This window comes from Zonotrichia albicollis, chromosome W, assembly GCF_047830755.1.
Source record: "Zonotrichia albicollis isolate bZonAlb1 chromosome W, bZonAlb1.hap1, whole genome shotgun sequence".
NCBI lineage: Eukaryota > Metazoa > Chordata > Aves > Passeriformes > Passerellidae > Zonotrichia > Zonotrichia albicollis.
In genome coordinates, this window is record NC_133859.1 from 13453690 (window position 1) to 13469499 (window position 15810).

At 47.2% G+C, this 15810-nt stretch overlaps 1 protein-coding gene across 5 annotated transcripts in view; it reads right to left on the reverse strand.

Annotated features, from left to right (window-relative positions):
- Nucleotides 1–15810, reverse strand: part of LOC141726965 (guanine nucleotide-binding protein G(q) subunit alpha) — a 274925-nt gene that overhangs the window by 26540 nt on the left and 232575 nt on the right. The window contains exon 6 of one of the 5 annotated variants that reach the window (XM_074532110.1): nucleotides 6742–8071. The exons of the other annotated variants lie outside the window; for them this stretch is intronic. Coding sequence (XP_074388211.1) covers nucleotides 8027–8071 — 45 coding nt within the window. The 3' untranslated portion in view covers nucleotides 6742–8026. Of the gene's footprint in view, nucleotides 1–6741; nucleotides 8072–15810 lie in introns of those variants that run through there. 5 annotated transcript variants of the gene reach the window in all.

The window sequence follows — 15810 nt, forward strand, 5'->3', positions numbered from 1 at the left end:
AAAGCATTATTCAATTTGAGGGTCCAAACGGACAATTGGCAAATATCCGTCCATTTGTGTCAGATTATTCAGAACCTTTGTTAGGGAGAGATTTAATGGCCCAGTGGGGTGTCACAATTAATATTCCAGACTCTCCACAGCATTTTTGTGCAGCAGTCATTAAACAACAGCGCCCCACCCAAAAACTTAAGTGGAAAACAGACGAACCAGTTGATGTGAAACAGTGGCCACTCAGTAAACAAAAAATTAAGGTGCTTGAGGAACTAGTACAAGAGCAACTAAAAAAGGGCCACATTGTGGAGACCATGTCCCCATGGAACTCTCCAGTGTTTGTCATCCAAAAAGCTGACAAAAAGAGGTGGCGACTTCTCTGTGACCTCCGACAAATTAATAATGTAATTGAAGATATGGGTTCTCCTCAACCTGGTATGCCATCCCCAACAATGCTTCCCCAAGATTGGAAATTTGCTGTTATTGATATTAAAGATTGTTTTTTCCAAATCCCATTGCACCCTGATGATGCACCGCGTTTGGCATTCTCTGTCCCTTCTATCAATTCAGAAGCTCCTATGAAAAGGTACCATTGGACCGTTCTTCCTCAGGGCCTAAAGGTATCTCCAGCTATCTGCCAGTGGTATGTCTCTTCCCTGCTTTCCCCAGTTCGTGCAGCCTCAGAGAAGGCCATCATCTACCATTATATGGATGATATCCTTGTGTGTGCCCCCAATGATGATTTACTAACACATGCGCTTGACCTAACGATCGATGCATTGATTGTTGCAGGGTTCGAGCTCCAGGAACAGAAAATTCAAAAGATGCCACCTTAGAAGTATTTGGGCTTAGAAATTGGAAATAGGACCATTGTTCCTCAAAAACTAGAAATCAATCCAAGGATCAAGACCCTTGCGGATGTCCACAAGTTGTGTGGGTCTTTGAATTGGGTAAGACCATGGCTTGGTCTGACTAATGAAGACCTTGCCCCTCTTTTCAATTTATTGAAAGGGGGAGAGGACCCAGGTGCTCCTAGGTCTATTACCCCAGAGGCACGGAAAGCTCTAGAAAAGGTTCAGATTGCAATGTCCACAAGACAGGCCCACCGATGCCGGCCTGATCTGCCATTCAAATTTATCATCCTAGGTAAGTTGCCACACCTCCATGGAATTATTTTCCAGTGGGAGGAAAAACAAACACCTAAGGCAAAGGACACACCAAAAAAGGACCGGGACCAGAGGGACTCTCTCTTGATCATAGAATGGGTTTTCCTCAGTCACAAAAGGTCCAAGAGACTGACAAAGCCTCAGGAACTGGTAGCAGAACTGATCCGGAAAGCAAGGACCCGGATCAGGGAGTTAGCAGGATGTGATTTTAAGTGCATTCACATTCCAGTTGAGTTAAAATCAGGTCAAAATACTATGAAAATACTGGAACAATTGTTTCAAGAAAATGAAGTGTTGCAGTTTGCTCTGGATTCCTACTCAGGACAATTTTCGGTAGCACGGCCCGCTTGCAAATTGTTTGAACAAGATGTTCAATTTACTTTAAAATTAAGAACTGCTCTAAGTAGGAGACCATTAAAAAGGGCTCTAACTGTCTTTACAGATGCGTCCGGGAGGTCCCACAAGTCTGTTATGACTTGGAAAGATCCTCAAACCCAGCAGTGGGAGACGGACATTGCTGAGGTGGAAGGTTCACCTCAGGTTGCTGAATTGGCTGCGGTTGTTAGGGCTTTTGAAAGGTTCTCAGAACCATTTAATCTGATTACAGACTCTGCATACGTGGCAGGAGTAGTATCCAGAGCAGATCAAGCAATACTGCAAGATGTATCTAACATTGCACTTTTTGAATTGCTCTCAAAACTGGTAAAGTTAGTCACTCACCGAGAGCAACCCTTTTATGTGATGCATGTCAGGTCACACACTGACTTGCCAGGGTTTATCGCTGAAGGCAACAGAAGGGCAGATGCTCTTGCTGCGCCTGCAGTGATGGCCACTCTCCCAAATGTTTTTGAACAGGCAAAAATCAGCCACCAGCTTTTCCACCAAAATGCACCTGGCCTGGTTCGCCAGTTTAACATCACTCGAGAACAGGCCAAAGCGATTGTGGCCACGTGCCCAAATTGCCAACAACATGCACTCCCTACAGTGAGTATGGGAGCAAACCCAAGGGGACTGAACAGTTGTGAACTGTGGCAAACAGATGTAACACACATACAAGCTTTTGGACGGCAGAAATATGTTCATGTTAGTGTAGATACCTTTTCTGGAGCGGTCTATGCTTCTGCCCACACAAGAGAATCATCTATTGATGCTATTAAGCACCTCTTACAGGCTTTTTCTTTCATGGGCATCCCCAAGGAGCTGAAAACTGATAATGGGCCTGCTTATAAATCCAAGGAATTCGGGAGCTTCCTGCAGCAATGGGGAGTAGAGCACAAAACTGGCATCCCCTACTCCCCTACAGGTCAAGCCATTGTAGAAAGAACTCACCGTGATATTAAAAGGGTCCTGGACCAGCAACAACAGGTTCTGAAGGTAGAACCTCCCCACATCCGGTTATCCAGGGCGCTATTCACAATCAATTTTCTGAATTGTTCTTTTGACAGCCTGAACCCACCCATCCTACGCCACTTTGGGGGGAACAGTCACAGGTTGATGAAAGAAAAACCTCCAGTTTTAGTAAAAGACCCTGAGACTTGGAAAATGGTGGGACCTTACAAATTGGTTACTTGGGGACGTGGATACGCCTGTGTATCCACCCCCTCTGGTTTAAGGTGAGTTCCTTCCAAATGGGTAAAGCCCTATGTTCCCAAAGTCTCAGAGAAATCTGCAGAAGCACCCCAGGTTGCTCACGCTGCCTGGAGAAGAAAACGTCGTGCACGTTCTCTGGAAGAAATTCCATTTAAGCCTCCTATCTGGAATAGTTTGTAATATATGTTTGTCTCAATTTTTGTACCAGTTTAGATCCCACTGTTCGTGTGTAGCCTCGAGACGTCATGAGACCGAGCCTGCTTCTCGTCCTACTCGTGATCATCCCACCTGCAATCTCCTACATAGTACCGCAGCCCAAACCACATATGGACTACCTCGATAAAAGTTCTCAGACATCAACAGAGAAACTGACAACGAGCTGAATGGACTTTTCAATGGCTGGGGACTCTCGGGCTGGTTGGGATCTATTCTGAAAACTGTAATTTTAGTGCTGTTTATTTTAGTTGTAGTTATTGTAGTTTTTAGCATTGTTTTTGGAGTAATCAGACGCATGGTTCTCAAGTTAATCTCAAGCTCATCTCCCCCTCCTGAGGTCTACCATTTGGAAGCCCTCAGTGCTCCAGTGGATGACCTAGAAGCCTCAGTAGAATCATTCTGCACCATAAACACAGTCCTCTTCTTTTTAAACAAAACTAGGGGGAGATGTTGTGGTGTGTTGCAATATCCTGTTTTACCTTCTCCCTTCCCCCTCGCCCCTCGCTGAGTGTGCCCTGTCAATCAGGCTAACATACCAGCAAGGCGTCGTGTGATAGGTGACCCTAGTACCTGGAGACCCTGCCCCTTCACCTGGTTGGTGACTCACCTGTCCCCTCCCCTTCCCCTGTCCTGAGCTTAAAATGTGAATGAGACCATGCGGCCCTATTCTGTTATCAGCAGTAGCCCAGTGCAGACATATCTGTGCTCATGGAATAAACATCTGGCTACCTTCTAGCAGAATCCGCTCCCTTCTTTTCTTCACCATCGCCAGAAGCTCTCCCCTGAGGAGAACGGAGTCCTGTCTTGTGCCCCGCTGCACTCTGCCGCCAGCCAAGGTATCTTTGAGGTATAACACCGCAGAGCTGCCTGTGGCCCAGCAGCGAAGGTCAGAACTGGCCTAGGCACCATCTAACTGGTTATATTGGGATACATATTCCAATAGCTAAAGACAAAAATTTGTGAATAGTTAATGTACAGAAATGTGCAGCTGGAGCTGGCTCAAGGCTTCTCAGTGGCTGACAGACTTTCATAGCAGTTAAGCATATGTCTTAACTCTACCTCCTCTTGGGATTTCTATCAGTTGAACACCACTGGAACCAGGAGGGGAAGCTATACTTGTTATTTTCTATATCTTCTCTGTCTTTCTCTCTTTCTCCTTCTTCTTCTAATTCCTTCTTCTCAGAGTTTTGAGTAACTTAAAATCCAATGGGCTTGGAGTCTGCTGCATCGAATGGACTAAGTTAATGTTTTGTGAAATGTTTTATGCTGATTGAATGCTACTCTAAACTTTTGACAAAGTTCTCTGATTTTCTGATGTTGCCAGTAAATATTTTTGTTGCTGTTTTGGCCTTTTGAGGATATTTTGTCAGTATTTTTTCCGTACATCTTACACAGAGTGCATGAAAAACTGTAAGCCCTTTTAAGAGGCTCATCAAGTGAGCTTTTGGGGCCTTATATTTGCTCCAAACCAGGTGCAGGCCCTTGCATTTTGCCTTGATGAACTTCATGAGGTTTATATGGTCCCAGTTGTTGAGCTTGTCCAGGTCCCTCTGGATGGCATCCCGTTCCTCACCACAGAGCTTTGTCATCTGCAAACTTGCTGAGGTTGCACTCCATCCCTTTGTCTATATGATTAGTGAAGATATTAAACAGCACTGGTCCCAATACAGCCCCTGAGGGACACCAGTTGTCACTGGTCTATATCTGGACATCGAGCTGTTCACCACTACCTTCTGGATGCAACCATCTAGCCAATTCCTCATCCAACAAATAAATGAGCCATCAAATCCATGTATCTCCAATTTAGGGAGAAGGATTGTCATGGTTTGAGCCTGGCACAGAGCCAGTGCCCCCCCATGAAAATGCCTCACCCTGGTGTCTGCTGTGAGATGTGACCAGGAATAAGCAAAACAGGCTCCAACTTAAACATAAAGAACACTTTATTACCTAAACTACAGGAAAATAGGGAAAGACTATAAGGAAAAAGAAAAAAAAAAATTGAAAACCTTACAAAAAAACTTTCCTCCTCCCCACTACCTGACTTTCCCAATCCGATACATTCTCCCAAAACACCAACTGCCCAGCCCGGCACGACACTTTAGTATACTCAAACTGCAGTTCATGAAGAGGAAAGGAGTCCTTCTTGTTCCATAGGCTTCTCCTGGAAACACACTGAAACCTCGTGTGCTTCCCTGTCACTTCGGCACCGCCCGGAAAAAGAAGTCCTTTTGCCGCTTGTGACATCTTCCTTCCATGCCCAGTGCTCTCACCACTGAGACATGGCCAGAGCTGCTTTTAGGGTTGTCTTTCAAGGATGCCTTGTCTCACTCCAAAAGGCACAGTCTCTGCTTTGGGACATCTGTCCCCCCCATATTTTTCCAACCCCCTGGGGCCGGGGGGTCCTCACGAATGAACCCTCCTGGTTTTGAGGCACTGCCTCCCCCTAAATGCAGTCTGTGTCACAGGAACAACTGAGTCCATGGCCACAAGAAAAGTCCAGCCAAAAGGCCACTCCAAATCATCTCTCCCCATCCAATCATCTCCACGTTCTTCGGGCCAGGTCCTTGTCTCATCTCATCTCATCTCCCTTCTTATTCAGCTTCGAGGAGGATTAGCATTTTTGCAAGGCCCCAATCATGAAAGAAAGGGTTAAAAGTTTTCAGTCTTTGTCTGTCCTGGGACGAGATGATACTCCCACACGTGCTGCTGCTGCGGCCGGCCGGGCTGCACCCTTTCCCCCCCCTTTCTCCTCCTGGGCGGCTGCTATCACATTCAGACGCCGGCTCTCCTCTCTCTCCCTCCTGGGGGGGGGGGGGGGGGGGGGAATGGCTGCCCGATGCCTCTTGGGGCTCCCCCACCCTTCCATCCTTGAAGGCCCCTCACCTCCCATCTCTGTCCAGACCCCGGGCCTACCACGTGGCTGCCCCTCCCCCGCCCAGCAGCAGCGGTCTGGACGGGGGAGAGATCTGACCTCTTCGCCGCGATGTCCCAAGAGAGCGTGCCAAGGGCAGTGCCCTGCTTTTAACCCCTGTGTATTCTCGGAGGTGTGTCCAAACCCCACTGGCTACACCGGGTGCCAGTCTCAAACCCAAAACCTTCATTGGTTTGACCACAGCTTCCCAGAATTCCCACTCCTTCCTGGTCAAACCACCACAAGGATGTTGTGGGGCACTGTCAAAAGCATTACAGAACTTCAGATAGATGACATCTGTAGCTATTCTCTTGTCCACTGCTGTAGTCACTCCATCACAAAAGGCCACTGAGTTGGTCAGACAGGACTTGCCCTTAGTGAAGCCGTGCTGGCTGTCTCGAATCACCTCCCTGTCTTCCATGTGCCTTAGCATAGCTTCTCAGAGGTTCTGTTCTATCATTTTCCAAGGCATGGAATTGAGGCTGACAGGTTGGCAGTCATTGGATCCACATACTGCCTCTTTGGTCTGTCATAAAAATGATTTTGCATTTCTGGAAGTGATAAGATCCATAATGAGACAGGAGCTGTTGCAGTGTATTGTAATAGCCTGTTTTAAACTTCCGGGCCCCTTCCCCAGGTGTGCCTATACCTCTCTCCCTTCCCCCTCGCCTCCTTGCTGAGTGAGTCCTGTCAATAAGGCTTAACATTACAGGAAGGCCGTCGTGTGGTTGGTCAAGATCAAAAGATGCCCCTATGCCCAGAGGTCATTGGCCTGTCTGGGTGTCATCCTCCCCTGAGACCCTGCCCCTCCCACCTGGTTGGTAGCTCACCTGTCCCTCCCCTTCCCCTGTCCCTCCCCTTCCCCTGTCCCTGAGCTTAAAAGCTGAATCAAGCCATGTGGTCAGTATTCTGTTGGAGCTGTTGCCAAGATTCAGATCTCTGTGACCATGGAATAAAGCTCTGGATATAACTCTCCGGCAGAATCCATCTCCTTCTTCCTCACTATTCGCCTGAAGCCTTCCCTCCTGAGATAAACGGAGTTCCTAACAAGCCTGGACTTGTTCAGCTGCCCAGCTGCAACCTCCACCAAGCTAAAGGTGTCTCTGGGGTGATACACCACAGTTGCCGCCTTTGGCCTAGCAGCAAGGGTCAGAGTGGCCCAGGCACAATCTAACTGGTAATATTGGGATTCATATTCCAATATTTGGCGTCTCTGGGTGGGCAAAGCGATTCTGCAGCCCCAGAAGGACTCTCAGTACCTCGGGCAAGCTTCGACTGCCATGCATCCAGCTGAAAGAGCCTTGGTTGCAATGCTCTCAGTTAGAGACTTTGGGATTAATCCCAGAAAGAAGTTTTGTGGACTGTTCGGCACCTCTGGAAAGCCCAGCTCCTTGATGGTGAGCAGATTTTCCAGAGGAAGAACATGGTAGCCTCTCCTGCCCATAGAGGGGTCCTGCTCCGGTGAGGAGACCTGCCTGCCTGGACCTTGCCAGCTACAGCTTCAATTTCAGGTGAGTATCTCTGCTCACGGTGGAGCAGAAGCTCAAAAAACAGACTCTGCTGCGAGTTCTGTTCTTTTTTTGCCTTTGCATTTTGGCTGCGCAGCGCCACAGAGGGAATCCATTGCGTTCTAGGCTTTAGCGTTCTGCGGCATGTGTTGCTCTCTTTTAGAATTCGCGCCGGAGCGGGATTGCTCTCTTCCCTTCCCCCCGGCTCAGCAGCGCAGCGTTCTCTCTCTCTGTGCGGGGGAGGGGGGCTCTCTACACGTGGCTGGGGGATCTCTCTCGGCACGGGGTGGGGGGGGCTCTGCACACGCGGTGTGGGGGGCCCCGGTATCGGCTTGCCACGTGGTGCTGGGGAGGCTCCTCTCTCAGCCCTGCTGGGGGGCTGCATTCCACGGCGGGGGAGGCTTTGTTTCTGCCTCGGCTCGGCAGGGCGTGTTCCAGCTCCCTGCAGCTGCTGCCTGGGAATTTTAAAAGCAGTATATACAGCTGCATTGTAAAGCTTTTGTCTGTTCGTTATTGCCTTCCTATCTGTGGTTTTTTTAGAAATCAGTAGCTGATTTTGGCTTTGTTTTTGGTCAGGTGGGATTTTGTACTTTGCCTTTTAGATCTAACATGGATTCTGAGACAGAGTAGGGATCCATCCTGAACTAGGTGAAGTGCCTGGAAGAGGTGAAGGGTCTGTAGAGCCAAAGCTGAAGGAGAGGCCGCATTCCAGAGACAACAAGGAGACAGAGAAAGAAAAACAGAAAAAAACCACGAGGTCAATTTGCCCCCGACCTAGAAATTCCTTTGATAAAGAAGAACTGGTGCTAAATGTCACGCGGAATGAATATGTATGAACTTATTGTGAAACTCTATGCATATGCATTTGGAAGGGGGATAAAAAGAAGACTCGAAGTCTCCGGGGGTACGCATGCCTTTTGGGGAGGCTTGCGTCCGGCGCGCGTGGTAATAAAAGCATACCGGGCTTTGCAACTTTTACAAAGTTGTGAGGTTTCTTCTTTTCTCCACAAATCAGTTCGAAACTCAGCATTGTACAAAAAGGAGTGTATTATCATATTGTTAGCATTTTAGTCAGTAGTAATGTGAAGTTCTCAAAAGGAAAATTGAAACAGTTTATAAGATAGCTCTTTCTACACTTCCCACAAATGTCCCCTGAAGAAATCCACAATATTCAATTCTGGGATAAAGTTGGGAATGAATTGATAACCTTAGGGCAGTCTGGCAAGGCACCCTCAGCTAAATTTGTGTTTTGGAGTTTACAAATTCAAACAGCCTTGCTCAAACAATGGGAAATTGAGAAAAAGTCAAATACCAAGCCATGTACCTCTGTTCTCCCTGTTTCTCCCTCTCCTAGCTCAAAAACCCCTAAAACTCTTACCCCAAAACTTGGTATTTTAAAGAGAACACACTCATTGGGAAGTCGATTCCCAGAGTTTGCTAAAATGCCTGAGTTGCCCTGTCCAGGCTGTGTGGAACCTTTCCCAATCCCCTGTGTCCCCCACTCTAAAACCCAGAGCACGTGTCAGGTTTCCAGAGAGCAGTGATGCCCAAAATGGCCCCCAGTCCCTAGGGGGTCCACAAGATGGTGGATGCCATGTGGCATCTTCCCAAACCTGGTCTTCTTCTTCCCAAAATCCTCTTAAGCATTCCAAAATTCCATCCCCATCCCCCTCCCCTCCTGTTCCTTGTGACCCCTTCCCCCCTCCCCCCCCCTTTCCTGCAGTACCCTCAGCTCGGCCCCTCTACTCCTCCCAGGGGGTGTCACCAGACGTCCCCGCCCCCTGCCAGCCCCTTGACCCTGCCCCCTGTTCCCATTGCGTCCCCGCCCCCTCCCCTGGTTCCCACGGTGGGGACACACCCACTGCCTGTCCCCCAACCTGTATCTGTTATCCCAATGCTTCTGATTCAAGGGATACAGAGCAGGGAACATCAGACCCAATGCATAATCCCATGTTGTCACTAGCTCTTGTTACATTTCAGCCTGCAGCACAGGGGGGGACAGCTCCAACTGCTAATTGGAGTTCTTTAGGACGACAATTGATTAAAGAGATCTGTAAATCTCATAAAGAATATGGTCCACACAGTCCATATTTCCGTGGCCTTTTAAATTCCGAACTGAGTAGGACTGTGGTGATCCCAAATGATTTAAAACGGCTTTTTTCCTGTCTCATGACCTCCACGGAATTCAAATTATGGGAATTAGCATGGAAACAACTTCTAGAAGACGCTCTCCCAGGCATGCATGCTGATCCAAACACAGTGAAAGACAACAGGGGTAACCCTATCACCATCGAGCACCTCTGTGGTGAGGGCCAGTGGTCTTCACCCTTAATCCAAGCTACTGCAATTCCTGCAGAAACACTCGAGAAAGTAAAAGAAGCAGCTGAAAAAGCATTCTTTTCCCTCCAAACTGAGGGGCCTTTTGAGCCCTATAGTAAAATTAAACAGCTACCATAAGAGACTTTTTTGAAATTTGTAGAAAGGTTAACTAGAGCCATTGAAATACAAGTTAAAAAAGAGAATGCTAGAGAAGTGGTTTTAGAGGAAATGGCATTTACAAATGCAAATGAACAGTGTCGAGCGGCAATCCTGAGCCTTCCTACAGAACCTCCCCCTACACTAAAAGATATGCTTCTAGTCTGTAACAGGAAAGTGCCTCTGATGAGTGTGGCTGAAGACACAAGACAAAGGCTGCTGCCAAGACCACCTCAGCATGTCGCCGTTGCCAGCTCTGCGCCCTTTCCCTCAGCACAGCAGTACCCTGGGCAGCAGCGGAGACCAGCAATGGTTGAGCCCACAAAACCATGCCTGCTTTGTAATAACCTAGGGCACTGGAGTAACCAGTGCCTCCTGCAACTGCAATTTGATGAATTTAGAAATGGCAGGGGAGGAGAAGTATAAGCCCTCCCTGGGGGTCAACAACAACAAAAAAACTGAAAAGGGAGCGCCGGCCTGCCAGGCGTGCAGACACAAAAAGAGTAGGCCAAGGGAATAAGGGTAGCAAAACAAATCAAGCGCGCGATAATATTAATATTTATGTAAGTGAAGCAGGTGCTTCAAAGACCAAGTCTGCTGGTCCACTGTTGAAAGTGAAACAAAATAAAATTTGTTATGATTTAGGTGATCCTGTGTTAACCACTTCTTCTGTCAATGAGCCTTACAGGTTGCAGCTGACAGAGTCACTCCACCTGAAGGACACTGACTGGCATTTTGTCTCTGTCAATCCTGAACAGAAGGGTACTTGGAACCGAATTCGTTGTAAGTACATCGTCATTGGGGACACCAAACACACACCGCAAGAGATTGAAATTGCTCCAGGAATGACAATATCTGATCCTGAGCAATTCGTTCTCAGGCTGCACTGTTTCCACCCACCCCTGTTTCTTCCCAAGGGACAAATTGTTGCACAAGCTATCCCTGTGCCGTCTTTACCTGAAAGTACTGAAAAACAAGGGCCCACAGTCGCCCGGGTCCAAGTTATTGGGAAAGACAAACCCAAATTATGATGCAATGTCAGTGAGGGTAGGGAGTCAAAACGCATTGAGATGCTTGTAGACACAGGTGCAGACTGCACAGTGATTCCAGTACAAGACTGGCCTGCACATTGGCCTTTGCAAAATGTTGCCGGTCACCTTCCAGGTGTAGGAGGTCTGCAATTGGCAAGACAATCCAAAAGCATTATTCTATTCGAGAGTCCAAATGGACAATTGGCAAATATCCGTCCATTTGTGTTAGATTATTCGGAACCTTTGTTAGGGAGAGATTTAATGGCCCAGTGGGGTGTCACAATTGATATTCCAGACTCTCCACAGCATTTTTGTACAGCAGTCATTGAACAACAGCGCCCCATCCAAAAACTGAAGTGGAAAACAGACAAACCAGTTGACATGAAACAGTGGCCACTGAGTAAACAAAAAATAAAGGTGCTTGAGGAACTAGTGGAAGAGCAACTAAGAAAGGGCCACATTGTGGAGACCATGTCCCTATGGAACTCTCCAGTGTTTGTCATCCAAAAAGCTGACAAAAAAGATGGCGACTTCTTCACAACCTCCGACAAATTAATAATGTAATTGAAGATATGGGTTCTCCCCAACCTGGTATGCCATCCCCAACAATGCTTCCCCAAGATTGGAAATTAGCTGTTATTGATATTAAAGATTGTTTTTTCCAAATCCCATTGCACCCTGACGATGCACCGCGTTTGGCATTCTCAGTCCCTTCTATCAATTTAGAAGCTCCTATGAAAAGGTACCATTGGACCGTTCTTCCTCAGGGATTAAAGGTATCTCCAGCTATCTGCCAGTGGTATGTCTCTTCCCTGCTTTCCCCAGTGCGTGCAGCCGCAGAGAAGGCCATCATCTATCATTATATGGGTGATATCCTTGTGTGTGCCCCCAATGATGATTTACTCACATATGTGCTTGACCAAACGATCGATGTATTGATTGTTGCAGGGCTCGAGCTTGAGGAAATGAAAATTCAAAAGATGCCACCTTGGAAATATTTGGGATTAGAAATTGGAAACAGGACCATTGTTCCTCAAAAACTAGAAATCAATCCAAGGATCAAGACCCTTGCGGATGTCCACAAGTTTTGTGGGTCTTTGAATTGGGTAAGGCCATGACTTGGTCTGACTAACGAAGACCTTGCCCCTCTTTTCAATTTATTGAAAGGGAGAGAGGACCCAGGTGCTCCTAGGTCTATTACCCCAGAGGCACGGAAAGCTCTAGAAAAGGTTCAGATTGCAATGTCCACAAGACAGGCCCACCGATGCCGGCCTGACCTGCCATTCAAATTTATCATCCTAGGTAAGTTGCCCTACCTCCATGGAATTATTTTCCAGTGGGAGGAAAAACAAACACCTAAGGCAAAGGAGACACCAAAAAAGGACCAGGACCAGAGGGACTCTCTCTTGATCATAGAATGGGTTTTCCTCAGTCACAAAAGGTCCAAGAAACTGACAAAGCCTCAGGAGCTGTTAGCGGAACTGATCCGGAAAGCAAGGACCCGGATCAGGGAGTTAGCAGGATGTGATTTTAAGTGCATTCACATTCCAGTTGAGTTAAAATCAGGTCAAAATACTATGAAAATACTGGAACAATTGTTTCAAGAAAATGAAGTGTTGCAGTTTGCTCTGGATTCCTACTATGGACAAATTTCAGTAGCGCGGCCCGCTCACAAATTGTTCGAACAAGATGTTCAATTCACTTTGAAACTGAGAAGTGCTCAAAGTAGAAGACCTTTAAAAAAGGCTCTAACTGTCTTTACAGATGCGTCCGGGAGGTCCCACAAGTCCGTTATGACTTGGAAGGATCCTCAAACCCAGCTGTGGGAGACAGACATTGCTGAGGTGGAAGGTTCACCTCAAGTTGCTGAATTGGCTGCAGTTGTTAGGGCTTTTGAAAGGTTCTCAGAACCATTCAATCCAATTACAGACTCTGCATATGTGGCAGGAGTAGTATACAGGGCAGATCAAGCAATACTGCAAGAAGTGTCTAACATCACGCTTTTCAAATTGCTCTCAAAACTGGTAAAGTTAGTCACTCACCAAGAGAAACCATTTTATGTGATGCAAGTCAGGTCACACACTGACTTGCCAGGGTTTATCGCTGAAGGCAACAGAAGGGCAGATGCTCTTGCTGCACCTGCAGTGATGGCCACTCTCCCAAATGTTTTTGAACAGGCAAAAATCAGCCACCAGCTTTTACACCAAAATGCACCTGGCCTGGTTCGTCAGTTTAACATCACTCGAGAACAGGCCAAAGCGGTTGTGGCCACATGCCCAAATTGCCAACAACATGCACTCCCTACAGTGAGTACGGGAGCAAACCCAAGGGGACTGAACAGTTGTGAACTGTGGCAAACGGATGTAACACACATACAGTCTTTTGGACGGCAGAAATACGTTCATGTTAGTGTAGATACCTTTTCTGGAGCGGTCTATGCTTCTGCCCACACAGGAGAATCATCTATCGATGCTATTAAGCACCTCTTACAGGCTTTTTCTTTCATGGGCATCCCCAAGGAGCTGAAAACTGATAATGGGCCTGCTTATAAATCCAAGGAATTCGGGAGCTTCCTGCAGCTATGGGGAGTAGAGCACAAAACTGGCATCCCCTACTCCCCTACAGGTCAAGCCATTGTAGAAAGAACTCGCTGTGATATTAAAAGAGTCCTGGACCAGCAACAACAGGTTCTGAATGTAGAACCTCCCCACATCCGGTTATTCAGGGCGCTATTCACAATCAGTTTTCTGAATTGTTCTTTTGACAGCCTGAACCCACCCATCCTACGCCACTTTGGGGGGAGCAGTCACAAGTTGATGAAAGAAAAACCTCCTGTTTTAGTAAAGGACCCTGAGACTTGGGAAATGGTGGGACCTTACAAATTGGTTACTTGGGGAAGTGGATACGCCTGTGTGTCCACCCCCTCTGGTTTAAGGTGAGTTCCTTCCAAATGGGTAAAGCCCTATGTTCCCAAAGTCTCAGAGAAATCTACAGAAGCGCTCCAGGTTGCTATGCTGCCTGGAGAAGAAAACGCCGCACGCGTTCTCTGGAGGAAATTCCATTTAAGCCTCCTATCTGGAATAGTTTGTAATATATGTTTGTTTCAAGTTCTTGTACCAGTTTAGATCCCACTGTTCGTGTGTAGCCTCGAGATGCCATGAGACCGAGCCTGCTTCTCGTCCTACTCGTGATCATCCCACCTGCAATCTCCTGCATAGTCCCTCAGTCCAAACCACGTATGGACTACCCTGGCAAAAGCTCTCGGACATCAACAGAGAAACTGACAACGGGCTGAATGGACTGTTCAAAGGCTGGGGACTCTCGGGCTGGTTGGGATCTATTTTGAAAACTGTGGTTTTAGTACTGTTTATTTTAGTTATAGTTATTGTAGTTGTTAGCATTATTTTTTGGACTAATCAAATGCATAGTTCTCAAGTTAATTTCAAGCTCATCTCCCCCTCCTGAAGTCTACCATTTGGAAGCCCTTAGTGCTCCAATGTATGACCTGGAAGCCTCAGTGGAAAACACTGACCCTCCTGTAGAGGAAGAACTGATTTACCAACCATGGTTTGGCAATCATTCTGCACCATAAACACAGTCCTCTTCTTTTTAAACAAAACTAGGGGGAGATGCTGCCGTGTGTTGTAATATCCTCTTTTAAACTTCCGGGCCCCTTCCCCAGGTGTGTCTATACCTCTCTCCCTTCCCCCTCGCCCCCTTGCTGAGTGAGTCCTGTCAATCAGGCTTAACATTCCAGGAAGGCCGTCGTGTGGTTGGTCAAGTTCAAAAGATGCCCCTATACCCAGAGGTCATTGGCCTACCCTGAGACCCTGCCCCTCCCACCTAGTTGGTAGCTCACCTGTCCCTCCCCTTCCCCTGTCCCTGAGCTTAAAAGCCGAATCAAGCCATGCGGTCAGTATTCTGTTGGAGCTGTTGCCAAGATTCAGACCTCTGTGACCATGGAATAAAGCTCTGGATATAACTCTCCGGCAGAATCCGTCTCCTTCTTCCTCACCATTCGCCTGAAGCCTTCCCTCCTGAGATAAACGGAGTTCCTAACAAGCCTGGACTTGTTCAGCTGCCCAGCTGCAACCTCCACCAAGCTAAAGGTGTCTCTGGGGTGATACACCACAGTTGCCGCCTTTGGCCTAGCAGCAAGGGTCAGACTGGCCCAGGCACAATCTAACTGGTAATATTTGGATTCATATTCCAATAAGGAGCCATTCACTCAGCCCAATTACTGGACCATCCTGGATGTACAGACTGATATGTGTACTGGTTCTGGCTGGGATAGAGTTAATTTTCTTCATAGCAGCTCATATGGTGCTGTTTTGGATTTGTGACCAAAACAGTGCTGACAACAGTTATTTCTGAACAGTGCTTTTTCAGCATCATGGCCTATTCTGCTTCTCACACTGCCCTGCCAGTAAGTAGGCTGAGGTGGACAGAATATGTGGGAAGGATGAGGGGAGAGGGATGGGGAACATTCAGTGTTATGACATTTGTCTTCCCAAGTAACTGTTAACACATGATGGAACCCTGCTTTTCTGGAAATGGCTAAACATATGCCCATCAATGGGAAGTAGTGAATGAATTTCTTATTTTGCTTTGCTGGTGTGCACAGCTTTTGCTTTACCTATTAAACTGTCTTCATCTCAACCACAACAATCTGGAAAAATCCTCCTGCTATATTGCTGTTTACTGTAGTTGTTTTACTTGTACTCTTGTTGGTTATTCCTAGCATGCCCCTCTTTTGAATATGCTGTAGATACTGTTCTTAAGGACGGTCATAGAATCATAGAATCATTTAGATTGGAAAAGACCTCAAAGATCATCAAGTCCAACCAGTAACCCAGCACTGTCAAGTCCACCACTAAACCATGTCCTTAAGCACCATGCCTATACATCTTTTAAATACTGCC